Here is a 15,387-nt window from a genome sequence, read left to right on the forward strand (position 1 = left end):
TTTGAAAATAACGTATTGGAGTTCCATTCTCCAGCAAGTGCTGGTATGGGCTGCATGTGTTAACAATACGGGCCAGGTGGCAAGCTGTTCTGTAACATTATAACAGATAATTAACAGGGCTATAGCACTTCTTCTAATTTTATACAGTCTTTCCGTTATTGGCTTCAAGTGTCCACCAGTAATGATAATTGCAGCCCATCACAGAGCACTTTTGAAGTAAATGTTGGTTTGTCATTTTCACTTTTGTCTCTTGTGAAAGTGACAACTGTTGACATTTTCCAGACAGATTTCCTTTCTTTTTTTACTTTTTTTTTTTTTCTTTTTGAGCAGCCTTTCCACTGAATTAAAACACCATAACACCTTCATGGCACCCTGTAATTCTACTCTTTGGCACAGTTCTGGTCTTCTCTGTTACTTTCATCAAGCTAAAACTTAGGTTAGTATACTATTGCTTCCTCAGCTCAAAAGTAATGCTAATAAATTCTCCCAGTGTAACATTTTGCCATGCTCTGAAAAGCTGGAAAAAGAGAATTAGCACACGATGAGAATGTTGAATTTCTCTCTTCTACTAGACTGTCTTCTAAAAGATACTACACGGGATTGTGCATAAAACACACGGGGTGTGTTTTACTTAGTCTGTCACCAGCCAATAACTCTGCAGAGGGAGTTGTGACAATCTTTGCATGGAAGATGTCAGTTGGCCTCAGTTTGGTCTTAAGAGTGCTGTGTAAATATTAAGCCAATATCTGAGTCTAAGAAATAGATGAATGAAAATAGTTTTACCTTGACTTTGAAAATACTAGGATAAGGGATTAAGTTATATGTATGTAGCCATCTGGTCTCCCTTGAACTGCATAGGATTCATGTCTTTTGCTAATATGTTGACAGTAGGTTTCACCATTTAGTCATCCTGTGAATTTTTCTTAAATTTTTACCTTAGAACAGAACCATTAATGATAACTTATGCTAAACTGAAAATATATAGTCCTGATCTAATATTATGAAATATAATATCCTCCATGTGGTGTTTTTCTATGCACATAGTGCTTGTATGTAGGCTCTACTTACAGCTATAGTGGATGGATGGGATTTACAGAAGTCACACTTTGAGATAGTCTTTTATTTAAGTCTTGTATAAGTTGAAGCTTTCATTGTTGTTAGCGTCTTCCTACTCTCAAGCTGCATAGATGATTTTTTATGCATGTGATCTTGGGAATTCTCATCACGATCATAAAAGAAACTTTGTCCCAAAACATCACAAGCATGGAATTTTTGGCTTTCAGCCTAAGTTTGTACCTCTTGATGGTGTATTGCTCTGTTTTTTCTGGAGGGAGAACATCTGGGCCATGAGTAGAAGGAAATGAGGCCAGCGCTACTCAAAACATGACTCTCAAAATGTTTGGCAGCAGTCAGTGCTGGATCATTTTATTTCTCCTCTTTACGGTTTTCTGAGAAAGCCTCAGGGCCCTTCTATAGCACCATCCTTGGTGGTTTCTCTTCAAGGGTGCCAGAACTAATGTACTGGCCTTACATGTTTCCCTGTCCATGTCTTTCTCAAAATCCTGGATATTTCTAGGGGATTCCTTTTCTCAATTGATTCATAGTGTTGTACTTTACACTTTCCCATCACCTCTTGTGAGAGATTAGTGTAGAAATTTCCCTCTCCTCCATAAATTTGAAGGATTCAAATTTCTCTTTTCAAGGGCATCTGAACTCAGAGACAGTGGAAACTTCTATGGATTTTGATGTATTATGATTATCTTCCTCTCTGTGCATCCTACTAAAAGACTCCTCTGAAACACGGAATTTCCTTACTCATGCTTTTTAGCATATAGGAAGGACAGCTTGTGTGACAATTTTTAATGTGGTGATTCTCATTTGGGTTGTTAAAACAGTCATTTTGCAGATCTGTATGCAGGAAACTGTGCAGAAATACAGCTTACATTTCTCTGACTAATCTTTTCTCCCTAGTGCCAATACCGTATAAAAAGTAGGCTGTATGTCAACAAATTCACTATAGATATATAACTGCCTTTTTAAAAGAGTGGTTTTCTTTCAACAAATTATAGTTTCCTATTAACAATTAGTATGTGCATCAATATATAACCATGTTACTCTTCAATATCTTTCTTTTTTTTTCCCCCCCAAATCTTCAGGGAGCTTTTAACTTTGTGCCAACCCACAATACTGTCTTCTGGTTACAAGCTTCCACATTTCCCAGAGTTGTACATTCCTTAATAAAATGTACAGAGATTTTATTTAGTTTTATGCCTCAGGTTGGCCCAAGTCTTATGAGCTATACTAATTCATCAGGTAATGCTGTAAGGAAGAGGTCTACTTACTGGCTCTGTCCTACTCTGATATTTATCGACCACATTTTTCTCTCAGTGAAACAGCCTCTGTCAACCTGCCAGATTTATACAGTGCCCTAACTGTCAACATCGTTTGGCCCTGAAGCAAATTTTTTGAGAGCCGCTTGCTTCAATAAGGGAATCATAACTTTCAGTAGACAACACTTTTTCAAGGACAGGCTATCAAGCTCTGAGCAAGCCTGAAAATCTCATGGAAGTTTTTTGACAATTTTTCCTGGGACTGTATAGTTTGTGTTGCTTTGTTTGTTTGTTTGTTTTTAGAATTGACAGTGCTCAAGCTTAACTTTCTGTTCCTTTTAGGGACCCTTTTTATTAGTTGCTTCAGGAGGAAATACAAAAGTAGTTGAATGTTGAGTAATAATTTGTTATTAGACAATTTTTTAGTTATAAATATTTTTATAATTATTTTTATTTCTTATTTTTATATTTATTGTTTTATTTATAAGAATAAATACGTACGCTATAAATAATAAGTACGCTAAAAATAGGCTTTTACATATAAGGAGTCTTGGTCTTTCATTCCAAAATACAAACTCAGTTCTAGTGCTATAGATATGGTTAGTCCACAAGGAGGACTGAAGAATGGTTCTTGGTCTTCAGGATGCTTACTTATGTCCCAGTCCAGATATTTATTCTAACAACGTTTCTGTTCCCATGAAATAGTTCTGTCTCTTGAAGTCATCAAGGAATCCTCCAGAAGAGTTATCCGTGACTGTTAGACACTTAAGACTGCAAGGAATACCAATGTCTTCCTTTGAAACCACCTGTCATCCAGAAAAACAACTCTTAGTTAATTTGATGAGTATCACATACATACAAGCACTCTTCATCAGACACAGAAAACTAGAGATCTCAACTGACTAAGTGCTTTGAATTGATACAAACTGTAGGAATTTCCCATTATGTGTCTTCATAGAACCACTTCTGTTATCTGAATCCCATAGTATGCCTAGAATCCTGTATCTCGATTTAATAAGGATCTCTTCTGATTTGTGTAAACAAATATCTTCTCTGGTGGAAGATCCCATGTAATGTCTGCAAATGGATGCTACGTTATCTATTCCTGTTGCGCGGAATTGTAGATACGGTTTCCTCCCTTCTGGACTGAGTGACACTGAGCAGTCCTGAAGTTGTGGCCTGCAGGTAAGCATAGCCTGCATAACAGTAGACAGGTACTCTGCTGTTCTAGCACATTTAGAACAACACAGACAACTGCCAGGTTGTACACCATCAGCAGACAGAACAGACCAAGATTTTTTCATCTGTTTTTGAAACAGGAACATGAAGTATCAGGTGCTCATATCTAGAATCTGCTAATACCTTTGTGGGTGGTCTAGTAAAGTCAGATCCTTAAAGACAGTGCTTAGGAGAAAGAGAGATAGATCACTCATACTGGTAGCCTCATCATAAAGAAGGTAACAATTTTAGTTTGTGGATGCAAATTCCTTATCTTGAACACTTGAATTTTTTTGGCCTTTGGATGTCCTGAGCTTTGCACCTAAGTGTCACTAACTCTGTTTGTAATGGCTTTCAGGGAAATATTGTGTTAATTTTAATCTTCAGAAACGTATTTAGTAATAAGGTATTTCTGCCATATGTTGTCCTGGAGCTCTGACCACCATACCATCACCTATGACTTATACTATTTTGCTCTTAGGCTTCTCTCTAGTGCAATGTAACTGATTTGCTGTGAGATATGAGGCATTTCAGTGCAGCTAAATACAGACAGGAACTACGAAGTCAGAAATTACTTCACTGTGCGTGTGGGGAAGCCTATTTTTTGACTAAAAGACATTGGAAAAGGAGGATAAGGCATAGCTTCCTTATTGAGACTTTTGTTGATATTGAAGTGTGACAGTTTCAGTGTTAGGCATACTTAGCCTTTTTGTTTGGCAAAACAGGTCTTTTTAGATTACATACATTACTTTGCGCTGCACTGAGGCATCAAACAGACATTTTATCACAGAAAGGGGACAATAACTGCCCAGATGTTATGAAGTAGTTAAAATGAAATTTCTTTATATCAGTGTGTTGTTTCTTGCACATCTATGCTACAATGTCTTCTGTGACATCTTTGCTGCATATAATAGATACCTGTACTAACGACTATTTAACGTTTTCATTGAACTTACTGTTGCAGAGGAGTTACAAATTGTAGATGAGAGTCCTTCAGAATACATAGAAGGGGGTACTCTGAACCCTCTGGAACATATTATGCAGAATTGCTTAGCAGGGTATGTTTATGCCTAGAGAAACACTTACAGAAGAAGATCTGCTACATTTCTGTGGCTGTTGGAGATATGAAGAGTGGTCTCTTACGCATTTATTTGTGTTGTTTTTAAGCTTGCAATTTATTGCTTGAGAAGCACTGAGAGAAATGTGTGTGCTTCTTTCTTCCTTTCTAGGACTGTAGAAGAGATAGAGCTATTCTAGCTATCAGTGAGATAAAAAAGAAAAGATATTACTGCATGTGTTTATAATATATTTGTATCATATCTTTGTTACATGAGCATATAGCAAAGATCTATTACAGGTGATTGATAAGCATTCAGTATGTTCTTTTACACTGAGGTCTTTGCAGAGGAAGAGGAATCCCACTCTACGGCAACGTGCAGAGAACTTTCTCCAAATTTCCACTAATCCCCATTACTGACTTTTTATGTTGCAAAATGAGGTGCCAGTAGTATTTCAGATGAGACAACGCCACTGACTTAGAAACATTACAGTGCTTTTATTAGCTCATTCTGTATATATTCCTGTCCATGTTCAGAAGGCTTTTCCTATGGGGGTGTGCTTTACACTGGAAATTCTCCAGCTCTTGTTTTCTGTACATTTGCTGCACGTCCTTCAGCACCACCCAAACCCCCTGTTAACCTACTCAGCAGCTTCTCTGTTTGTTATGTTCTCATTACTCAGCAGTCCAGCATACTCCTGTTGTTGCATTTTGAATACAATATTCTATAACTTTAAAAATAGTCTTGTATTTGGTGGTCAAAAACAGAAAGCAAAAGCCTCCAAATCTGCAGTAACTTGGATATACTAAAATCAGAGTGTTCTACCTCTGACTAGAAACCTTCTAAATAGATCTTAAAACAGACAATTTGAAGTGAAAAGGAGACATAGCAATTGTCAGCCTTCAAGAACATGATAATGAGATTATTGTGTATTTAATATGCCCTGTGTTTATATCATATTTATTATGATTATTTTTATCAGTTCTGGAGATTTTTCCACACAGTTTTTGAGAGTAATATGCCTCTCTTGGTAAGGAACTTCTGGAACAGGCAAGGGATGAATATTTTGGGATACAAATAAATTTTGTGGGGTAGAATTAAATATATATTAAGTAGATGATATAAATATTCATTTCTTGCTTTTTACTGGTAAAATTTAAACACTCGTTTCTTTTGTGATTGACTTTCAGAGAAGAACTTGTTTGTTGCAACTTTGTTAACATCAAATAACATGCTCTTAAAAATAGTCATGTATGCCACTCAGTATTTGTGTCTGAGATACAGCTGGACATACCGCTTACCGCTTTTTTCTCTATATAAAGCTTTCGTTGGACAGAGTCCTAAGATGTATGTCTGGCTCGAATATTCATGCATGTTAAAAATTTAATAGGAAATACTAGCAAAACTAGTGCTAGCCAGGTTGTTTGCATTTTACTATTTTAAAACGTTGTGGGTTTGATTGTGGAAAATATGGACATAAAATGATGGAAAATATTGTAGCAAATATCAATGCAGTAATTGGAAAAAAAATGGCTAAAATCGAGATGTCAAAAGAAAACAGTAAAAAGTAGATATTTGAAGAATGTGCAACTGAATCATTTGTATGCTAAGGATCTACTACCACAGCATATTTTTGGAATTAGAACTAGATCAATCTTTATTTTGACTTATTCTTGCAACATATCATCGAATCTTCTAAAATATTTTAGCTTAACATCCATGTTTTAAAATTACTCAGATTTTAGTTAATACTCTAAACTACGAGATTTCAGCAACTATACCCTTCCTGAAGACTTGTGTTTAAATAAAATTCAAACATTTGTTTAATTTGGAAAGTAGTCAGCCACAGCCCTGATTTTTAGAATGTTATTATGGGTATGCATAGTCAATCAGTAGTCTAAATAAAACATTGCTAAAGCTACTTCGGTTTTTAAATTTGTAGGAATTTATTAATTGATGTTATCTAGTGTTAGTGTTGCCAGCAGGAACAGGGAAGAGTTTGTCCCTCCATATTCATCTCTGGTGAGGCTGCACCTCAAGTGCTGCGTTCTGTTTTGGGGGCCTCACTAAAAGAAAGAATTTGAGGCCCTGGAGCATATCCAGAGAAGGGAAACAAAGCTGGTTAGGGGTCCAGAGCACAAGTCTGATGGGGAATATCTGAGGGAGCTGGGATTGTTGTGTCTAGAGAAGAGGAGGCTCAGGGGATCCTTTATTGCTCTCTACAACTGCCTGAAAGAAAATTGTGGCAAGGTGGGGGTTGGCCTCATCTCCCATGTAACTAGTGATAGAACTAGATGGAATGGCTTCAACTTGTGCCAGGAGAGATTCAGATTGTATATTCGGAAAAATTTGTTCTCTGAAAAAGTTATCAGGCTGCTGGGATGGGCTGTTCAGGGAGCTGGTTGAGTTATTTTCCCTGGAGATGCCCAATAAACATTTAGATGTTGTACTAATAGGCATAGTTTAGTGGAGGAATATTGATGGATGGTCGGACTGGATGATCTTGGCGATCTTTTTCAACCTTGGTGATTCTATGATTCTATGATCTAGTTATTGAGTGATCCCAAACACTAAAATAACAACGAAAGGGAAATGACCCAAACAGACTTGCTTCTTACAGTGAGAATAAATTAAAACCAAAATAGTCTCAACGTCACTAAGCAGTGATTTATTCATTCTGCTTATCAAGTTATAATCTTACATTTTCATGTGGGAAAAATTGCTGAAAAGTCAGTTCTGTGGAAGGATGAACTGTCAACAGAGAAACTGAGTTACGGTAAAACATTGCCTCAGTGCCCTTAAAATTTCCTTCTTGGAAGGCTTCTTGTGTTTCCCAGAAGCCACCAACGCCTGGCTTCTTGGTCATGATGGTGGAACAATGGATCCACTTTCATGCAGAAGTGGAATAGAATAATGTGCCAGGATTTCTAACTATGAGTTAGCCTGTGCATAAACCAGCTGTTTTACAGTTGACAGTAAAAATCTAGACTGCTAACTGAAAATATTTGCTAGTGAGGAATTTATGGAGTAGATGAAACATGGAGTAAAGGCTGCTAAAGCACTGTCTTTGTATAAACTGTATTTCAGAAACAAGAAGGTCTCCATGCAGTTTTTGTAGTTAAGACTTTATTTTCTTGCATGTAAAATTCAGAAAATTTATAAGCGGGTGAACAGCTGGGTGAAAGTATACGCAAGGAGCACCCTCACATCACTCAATATGGACATGAATACACTTCATGCTTGCAGTCTCTGTGAGTGGCAAGCTGACTGAAATAACATCCAGTGGGAACTCTTTTCTCTCTCCTTGAAACCTAGTACTTTAGAGGTTTCCAGGCCACTCAGCACTTGGTCCAGTTCAGGAAATCTGGACCTGAGGTCTTTTATGAGGATGCAATTGGAAGTCAAGGCTAGATAGGGACAGAAAAGGAGGTGAACATTAAAAGACTTTGCTAGGACATTTGCACTGATTCTACAAGCTGAGCTGCATGTCAGGCAGCTTTTTTTTTGTTTTTGGTTTTGGTAAATTCATCCGTTGAAAGTAATTTATTTCAGAAAAGTTTCATTATTGAATATCAACTAAGGAATGCTTTGTTTCTTTGTTCTACCTATATTCAATAGCTAGTCAAGGTGAGGAGTTTTTAAGAACGGAAACGTTTACTTTGTAAGGATTTAAAAATTACTTCAGTAGCTACACTACCTTGTTTCGGAAAAAAATGAACATGTTTACACGTGGTGCCCTTTGAATGAGGAAAGAGAAAGTGTTTTTTTACTTACTAATGTGTTCTTTTATTTGGTGTTCTCTCACTTAGAGTAATGCTTGTCATGTGAAAGGTTGTTTGGCTTTGTCCTAAGACTGAAAAACTTAAGCTTATCTTAAGATACGCAAATAATAAACTGAAAGTTTTCTTTCCCAGCCTCTGTTGCCCAACTCTACATGGTAAAATACAGGAGATCTACTTTCTAATGCTATTTTCTGTTAGAGTTTCCTCTGGTAACAAGACTAAGTTTATGTATAAGTTGCAGCAAAGCACAATGCAAAATGCTTTTAGTCTTAGGAGAAGCAAACTCTGCTAGAATAGATATTTTCATTTTACCACTAACACTTCCTGCTAAAAACTGTGGAAAAATCATGGCCTATAATCACATTTTTATCCCAGAGGAATTCAAGACAAAATAACTGCTCTAGCTGAGAGTGCTTGGACTGGAAGATTTCATGAAGTCCCATAGAATATTGGTGATCCTGCACCTCTGGCCCTACAGACGTGGGTCTCAGAGATGTCACTGAATGTGATATGCAGGTAGCTCAATTGTGGATAAACCTGCTCTGTTCTATGCCTGGAAAACTCGCTGACAACGTGACATTATGACAAATTTAACTTGTGTTCTTTTTACATTACCCTGCCTTCCTTTCTGAATTTTGCCTCTTAGCACTACAGTTCTCTGCATGAAGAGCTGTTGTATTGCTGGGACATGAACTTGTCCTTGGTCCCTTTTCAGCTGTGGAGGTCAGCTGCACAAAGGGAAGATAGTGTCTGTTTCCAGAAATGACTTCTTCATTAAAGTAGAAGTTGAGTAGGATGTGCCATAAAAAGAAGCCTTTTTAATAAGTCCTCACTTTTGTCCTTTTAATGGTTGTTGAGAGCAAATGATGTCAATTTAAAGGTCAATGAAAACTGGCTTAAAGGACCTCATTGTCTAAATCCTGGAGTATTTCCATGTTCCAATGAGCAGAGACAGGACAAATTGTTGAAGAACGTATGTAGAAAGACAGTGATTTCACTTGTTTGAGTACTTCACAGTTTAAATAACATTTTAAAAATTTCTTTAAACATCAGCACCATTGTAGGACTCCTAGTAGAGACATGATTGATGCTGTCATGATGGTTTTTTACACAGCATCAGCATAAAATAAAATGAGTATAGTAGCTATTGAAGTGGAACAGCAGGATATTTTTGTCTTTAGACTTAATTTGTCTGGCTCTGGTGAAATGTTCTCTCAATCACAATCTTCAAATAGTTCTATTTGAGTCTATTAGAGTGTAATAATTAAGTTATTTATTGAGCAATTGTCAGTAAAATTTAAGTAGCTTCCAGAGCAAAATAGCTCTGGGTCTTAAATACTATATATCTCAGATATCTTGTATATCTGTATGTATATCTTTTGCTTTTCAGACTAACACATCCCATTTATAGGCCATTATGCTGCTGTGGTTCAGCAAGAGTACATACAAACTGGTTGTCTAGATTCATGAGAGTTTTGGAATAAAGTAAAGAAATTTGTCCTTTAAGAAATGAAGAGAGATGATTTTGTTTGCTCTATTGTTATATTAAAAGGATGCATCATTACAGTCTGAATAGTTAGGCCATGAAGTGCTATGCTGTTGATTCTGTGAGTAAAGAAGATGAGACAGTAATTTAAAAAGTTTTATCCAGATATGCAATAATGGCTATTTTATATAAATGAAAAATATATATATATGTAATTTGAAAGCCTGCAATTACAAAGTCTATTAAGTGCTGTTTTTATCATGAAGAATTCTTAATTTTCTTCCAAAATACCTTGAGCTATGCATCATGGTTTCCAAAATTAGAGAATTGTGTAGTGAAGGGACAAGTTGTACTTGCTTTATGTATCGCTTAAGAATCTTGGTTTAAAAATTTACTGTGTAAGACTTTCAATGTTTTATTCTGATTGCTTTATAATATAAACAGCTTTTGTGCCGAATGAGAGCAGTTGAATTAGTTCATCCTTTTGCTTCTTATTATACAAAGCTCTGACTTTTTTACGTGTTTATGGAACCAATGACATTTTGAAAAATTTAAGAGGTATATTTCAAGTACAGTGGTTTGCTTTTACCAACCACATCATACACTTGAAGTAGCAGTGTGCTTGGGTAACAATAATCATGCTCTCTGAGAGCTGGAGTTGTCCAGACCTGTAGATAAGTGATAAGACAGCATCCTATGTTCCAGATGTTGAGATTTTCTATAATTTCTGTGTTTTATTTGCCTTCAGATTGCATTGTTCTAGGCATCTTGCTGTTTTTATTTTTTTGTTTTTGTTTCCTTTCACCTTCTCTGGTGTCTTATGCTTGCAAAATATACCCTGCAAACTCCAGAGCATGTTTCAGATCTATGGTCAGCAGCTCCCCCAGGCCTTTTCTGATAGCTCACCTCTGAGCTATCATGTCTGCTATGTGGAAGTTATTTTTAACAGCAGAAACTGTTAAAGCAGCCCACTTACTATCAGTGATTGATAAATAGCTGTGATGAACTTGGGAAATGAAAAGAATGCTACACAGGCTGCAAGCAAAGATAAACAGTGGCATGAAACAGCATTTTCAAAAGGAAGTCTTGAAATAAGACTAACTTCTGATTTTCTCCTGTAACTGAGGAGTTCAGACCTCTCAAAATAGTGACATACATTGATTATATTTTTTCTTTTTTGATTATCTCCCTACAATTCTGTGCCAAATTAGGCTTTTGAATCACTGTAAAATTTATAATAATGTTTCTGTTATTCTTTTAAATTCAGCTAATTTGAGTTGGCATATGTTATCTTCCATCTTCCAGAATACTTGAAACCAGCCTCTTTGAAAAATAGATATTTAGTAACAGTCATTCAGGAAACCAGATGCCAAGCATGAAAACACATGTATTATTTACAAACGTATGATTTATTCATGTATTTCCCAGGACAACGTCTTCTTTTCCACTGTCTTTCACTTACTGTTAATATTTACCTTTTCTATGAACTATACATGTCCAAGTTTTCAGGAATGATAAAAGTTTGTACCATTCACTTACACCATTCACTTCACATACACTGTTCCCATTTTGTTGTTGTTTTTAGATATAATCTCTGTTTTGTTTCCTACAAAATTTTGTGTTTAAATATGGTTTGCATACGCAGTGTCTAGAAAGTTTTAAGACTAGGTTTCTCTTTACTGATGAATTCAGAATGAAGCTTAGAATCAGATGAAACTTCAGTGACAACTATTTTCCTTACTCAAATAAATACTTTTGCACTAAAGTAATGAAATTCACTCCTGTACAAAGGGAAATGTTAAAGCAAAAAAAATAGAAAATCTATAAACAGCTTCCTTTTTAAAATCAGACCATCGATAGTATCTATTGGGCCTCAGAAATCTTGGGAGGAGCATCACTAAGAAAAAGAACTTAATGGGTTAAGATGTAATTAAAAGCTTCAGTACTCTTTGTACATGGCAGGAGATCATGCTGAACAGTTACTATGAGAAATGCTGTTTTCTCTTGGTGAATAAAGAGCAAACCATTCTATTCTTGGGATTTAGGTGCTTTAGCTTCTAGTACAATATTTATAATTGTACCACTTTGTATAATTTTAGCACAAATAGAAGGGAATTTCAACAGAGGAACTAGATTGGCTTATTTTGCAAAGTGCAGGAGTTTGAGAAAGTGAAGACTCAGAAACTGAAGCTGCTCCCTGTGAACTTTTATTATTATTATTTTTAAGCTTGCTGATTTAGATGGCATGGAGAAGTGAAATCACTTCTATTATGATTTTCATACAGTCCATAATTCAAATAAAGTTTTGAATGTGAAGGGCTGTGAGAAAAGTTTGAACTTCTCCATTCAAAAATGTTTGGCATGTTTGGCATTTTCTATGTTAGAATACCTCCTGTTTTAATAAGAAGAGGAAAGAAAGGATTATTCTGTTACTCCAAAATATTTTTGAACTTCAATAGAAAATAGACAAATATGTTAATGGTGAAACATTATTTCCTTGAAGCATGACAAAAAAATGCACTATTTAATTGTTTACTTTGTGCTAATAGATTAGAGTTCTAGTAAAACAAAGCCAAATTATGTAATTCAGAACGACCTTCATACTTCGGTAAAATCTACAGTATGGTGAAGTCAGTGAACCCTCAAAAATCCATCCTTTTTTTCAGTGGATCCTGATGTCCTGGCATGGTTCCACTCATCAGTCTTTAGGGTCTTACTGATGCTGTGACAAGAGAAAAGAAGGCATAGGAACTTCTTTGCATAATTTTTGCTGAACTGTAGCTTCATATACTTTCTTTCTATTCAAAATGATAGGACAAGGGGGAATGGCTTTAAACTAAAAGAGGGCAGATTTGGATTAGGTTTTAGGAAGAAATTTTTTAGTCAGAGGACAGTGAGGCCAAGGCCCAGGCTGCCCAAAGAGGCTGTAGATGCCCATCTCTGGAGGCATTCAAGAACAGGTTGGGTGGGATCCTGGGCAACATGATCTGGTGGATGGCAGGGAGGTTGGAGCTAGATGGTCTTTAAGGTCCCCTCCAGCCTAAGCCATTCTATGTTTCTATGAAAGGACAGGAGTAAAAGTTATACCTTTGGCTAGACAGGTTTGAATCACTGCTGAAGTCTAACTGGAGCCAAAACAAGTAAAGGCGAGCATTAGTGCCTATGCACTCAAAGACATGTTCCATGTAGATTTACACTGTGCCAGGTAGCTGCTCCAGCCTGAAGGACTGAGTCAAACCCATGGACACAACATGGGCTTCCTGTTGTTTGATTCTGGGTGGTGAGCATTGCTGAGATCACTTATGGTTATGAATGTTATACACAGATGGAAAATTCTGCCTTATTTCTGAAAGTTTTTCTATAAATTACTCCCATTTAAGCTGTGTAGCTTTCAGCCTGCAATGTTCTGTGGCTTGAGATTGCTGCCATGCTGCTGCTTTCTTGATTGTTCTCATGGTTATGCGTTGACAGCCAAAATATAACCATCATGTCTACTGGGTAGCCAAATACCTGGCTGTCTAAATAGTCATTGTCACCCTATTAGCCCACTATTACAAACTTGTTCAGCTACTGCTGTTTCTGGCCATTGTATAGTCTCCCAGACATGAAAAAAACGTATAGCCTGTTTTTCTGTGGTTGCATGCGCGTAGCATTGCCAGCCTTAAAGGAGAAAAGTGCTTTAAATTAAAACTTGGAAGATGAGGACAACAGATCCAGATAAAGAGATTCCTTTCTCTTTTCATATTCTTATAGAATAAGGAAACCGTACCCTTAAAATTAACAGCATCTTCTCAGTCAGGACAATATGTTCAGAAATGTGTTAATAACATATAGAAAGAGTGGAGGGAAACGTGGAGGGAGGGGAATAAAATGCTTTCAACACGACTTTGTTTACACTTTAACCCCTATTTTTCATTGTTGTTTGAAAGTGATCCTCCTTGGACAGATTTCTGAAACAGGCTCTGAATACTTATTCAAATGTCCTTACAAATGTTTGGACAAAGTTCCTTCTGGAGCTGCCATCCTGCATTTATTTTCCTCTGCTGTGGAATTCACTCCATGGAGACCTTTCTCCCTGCTTTGCAAGAAAGAGGTCATTTAACCACAACTAGGCTGCTCTGGCGCTTTAGAAAATCACTACAAAATCTTACTTCATTTAACACCAATGTATTAGGTCTGTGTAGATTGGAGAGCAGGGGAAAAGGAGAAGGGTAATATCTTTGGGTAGCCTTCTTTCTACACTTTTCATTCTGTTTAGCACTCTCATATCTTCAGACTGGCCATCTCTGAAGCTAGCAATTTTGACAAGCTGTTTTATGCTTTATGTAAGCCGTTTACACAGCAGTTTATAAAACAGCTTATTTTACAGTGCATCAGAAAGGAAGCATCAGCATTTATTTTGCCTTGCTTCCTTACAACATTTTGGGAAGGATTGTCTTTTTCAGTTAAAAAGCACTCTACAAAGTAAAAATTCAGTATGCTTAGCCCTATAGGGCAGACTAGATACACTTTCAAATTAGAGGTTTTCATTTGAAAATTTACCACTTTAGTCTAATTAAAGAACATTTTCTAAATATATAACCGAACACTCCTGAATTAATGATGATGACTTATTTCAGTTTTCATTCATAGATTAAAACTTCGGTGTATTTTTGCCTAAAAATTTTGGAACTGCATTAGTGATCACTGTTATAAAATGAATATGTTTTTTCAAGTCAGTAGATTAATGAATGCATTTGAACATGTCAAATACCTGGAGAGTTTTAAAATCCAGCTTAATAATTTGCAGAATTAAATCCTGCAGATTTTTATTGCACAATGAATCTTTGAGCAGTTATGTTTTCACTGTTACTTTTTCTCTGACTTCTAATAAATGCAGATATTTAATTCTCTTATTCCAAAGAAACTAAGCATTTATTGAACAGAATTTATGTATGTCGAAAACATATGCATGGAGTTAATTTATGATTTAAATAATTTAGAAGGTAACAATTGTTAGCTTGTGTATATGAGAAGTATTCATTTATTTGCAGAGGTCTTTTTATTACTATCCATGACCGGGGGCACATTGCTGCAATGCTGAAGTCCTGGCCAGAGAGTGTCATCAAGGTAAGTTTGGTTTTGTTTGCTTGACAAAGCTGATACTGTCAGAGAACATTTACTGCGCTGTTTAATTTCTTTCAGAGCGCTATTTATATTTTAGCCAATTCTTTATAATTGAGATTTAGAAGCAGTACATATGGTGCACAACTGTTTTTAAAAAATGTATTAGTAATTGAATGTATGGAATTTTGAAATATATGTAGTCCTTGTATCATAAACATCCCAGCAAATTAGAAAAGAAAAAACATGTTGTATTTATGAGAGAAGTGGTGGCTGGCAACAGGAACTGTAAAATTTTTAGCACCTTCTTCTAGGCTACAAGGTCAATTGCTAGATGTGATCATATTTAATCTGTATTGCATTCTGAATCTGTTTCACAATGTTTCCGAGGAGACCTTTGCGTGGATTTG

At 36.2% G+C, this 15,387-nt stretch overlaps 1 protein-coding gene across 1 annotated transcript in view; it reads left to right on the forward strand.

The window, feature by feature from the left end:
• ME1 (malic enzyme 1) overlaps positions 1 to 15,387 on the forward strand; it is a gene marked incomplete at its 5' end in the record, with an annotated part of 157,655 nt that overhangs the window by 51,549 nt on the left and 90,719 nt on the right. Inside the window, one exon of the mRNA XM_079550867.1 lies at positions 14,908 to 14,983. Coding sequence (XP_079406993.1) covers positions 14,908 to 14,983 — 76 coding nt within the window. The remainder of the gene's footprint in view (positions 1 to 14,907; positions 14,984 to 15,387) is intronic.

This window comes from Tetrao urogallus (assembly GCF_951394365.1).
Source record: "Tetrao urogallus genome assembly, chromosome: 2".
Classification (NCBI taxonomy): Eukaryota; Metazoa; Chordata; class Aves; order Galliformes; family Phasianidae; genus Tetrao; species Tetrao urogallus.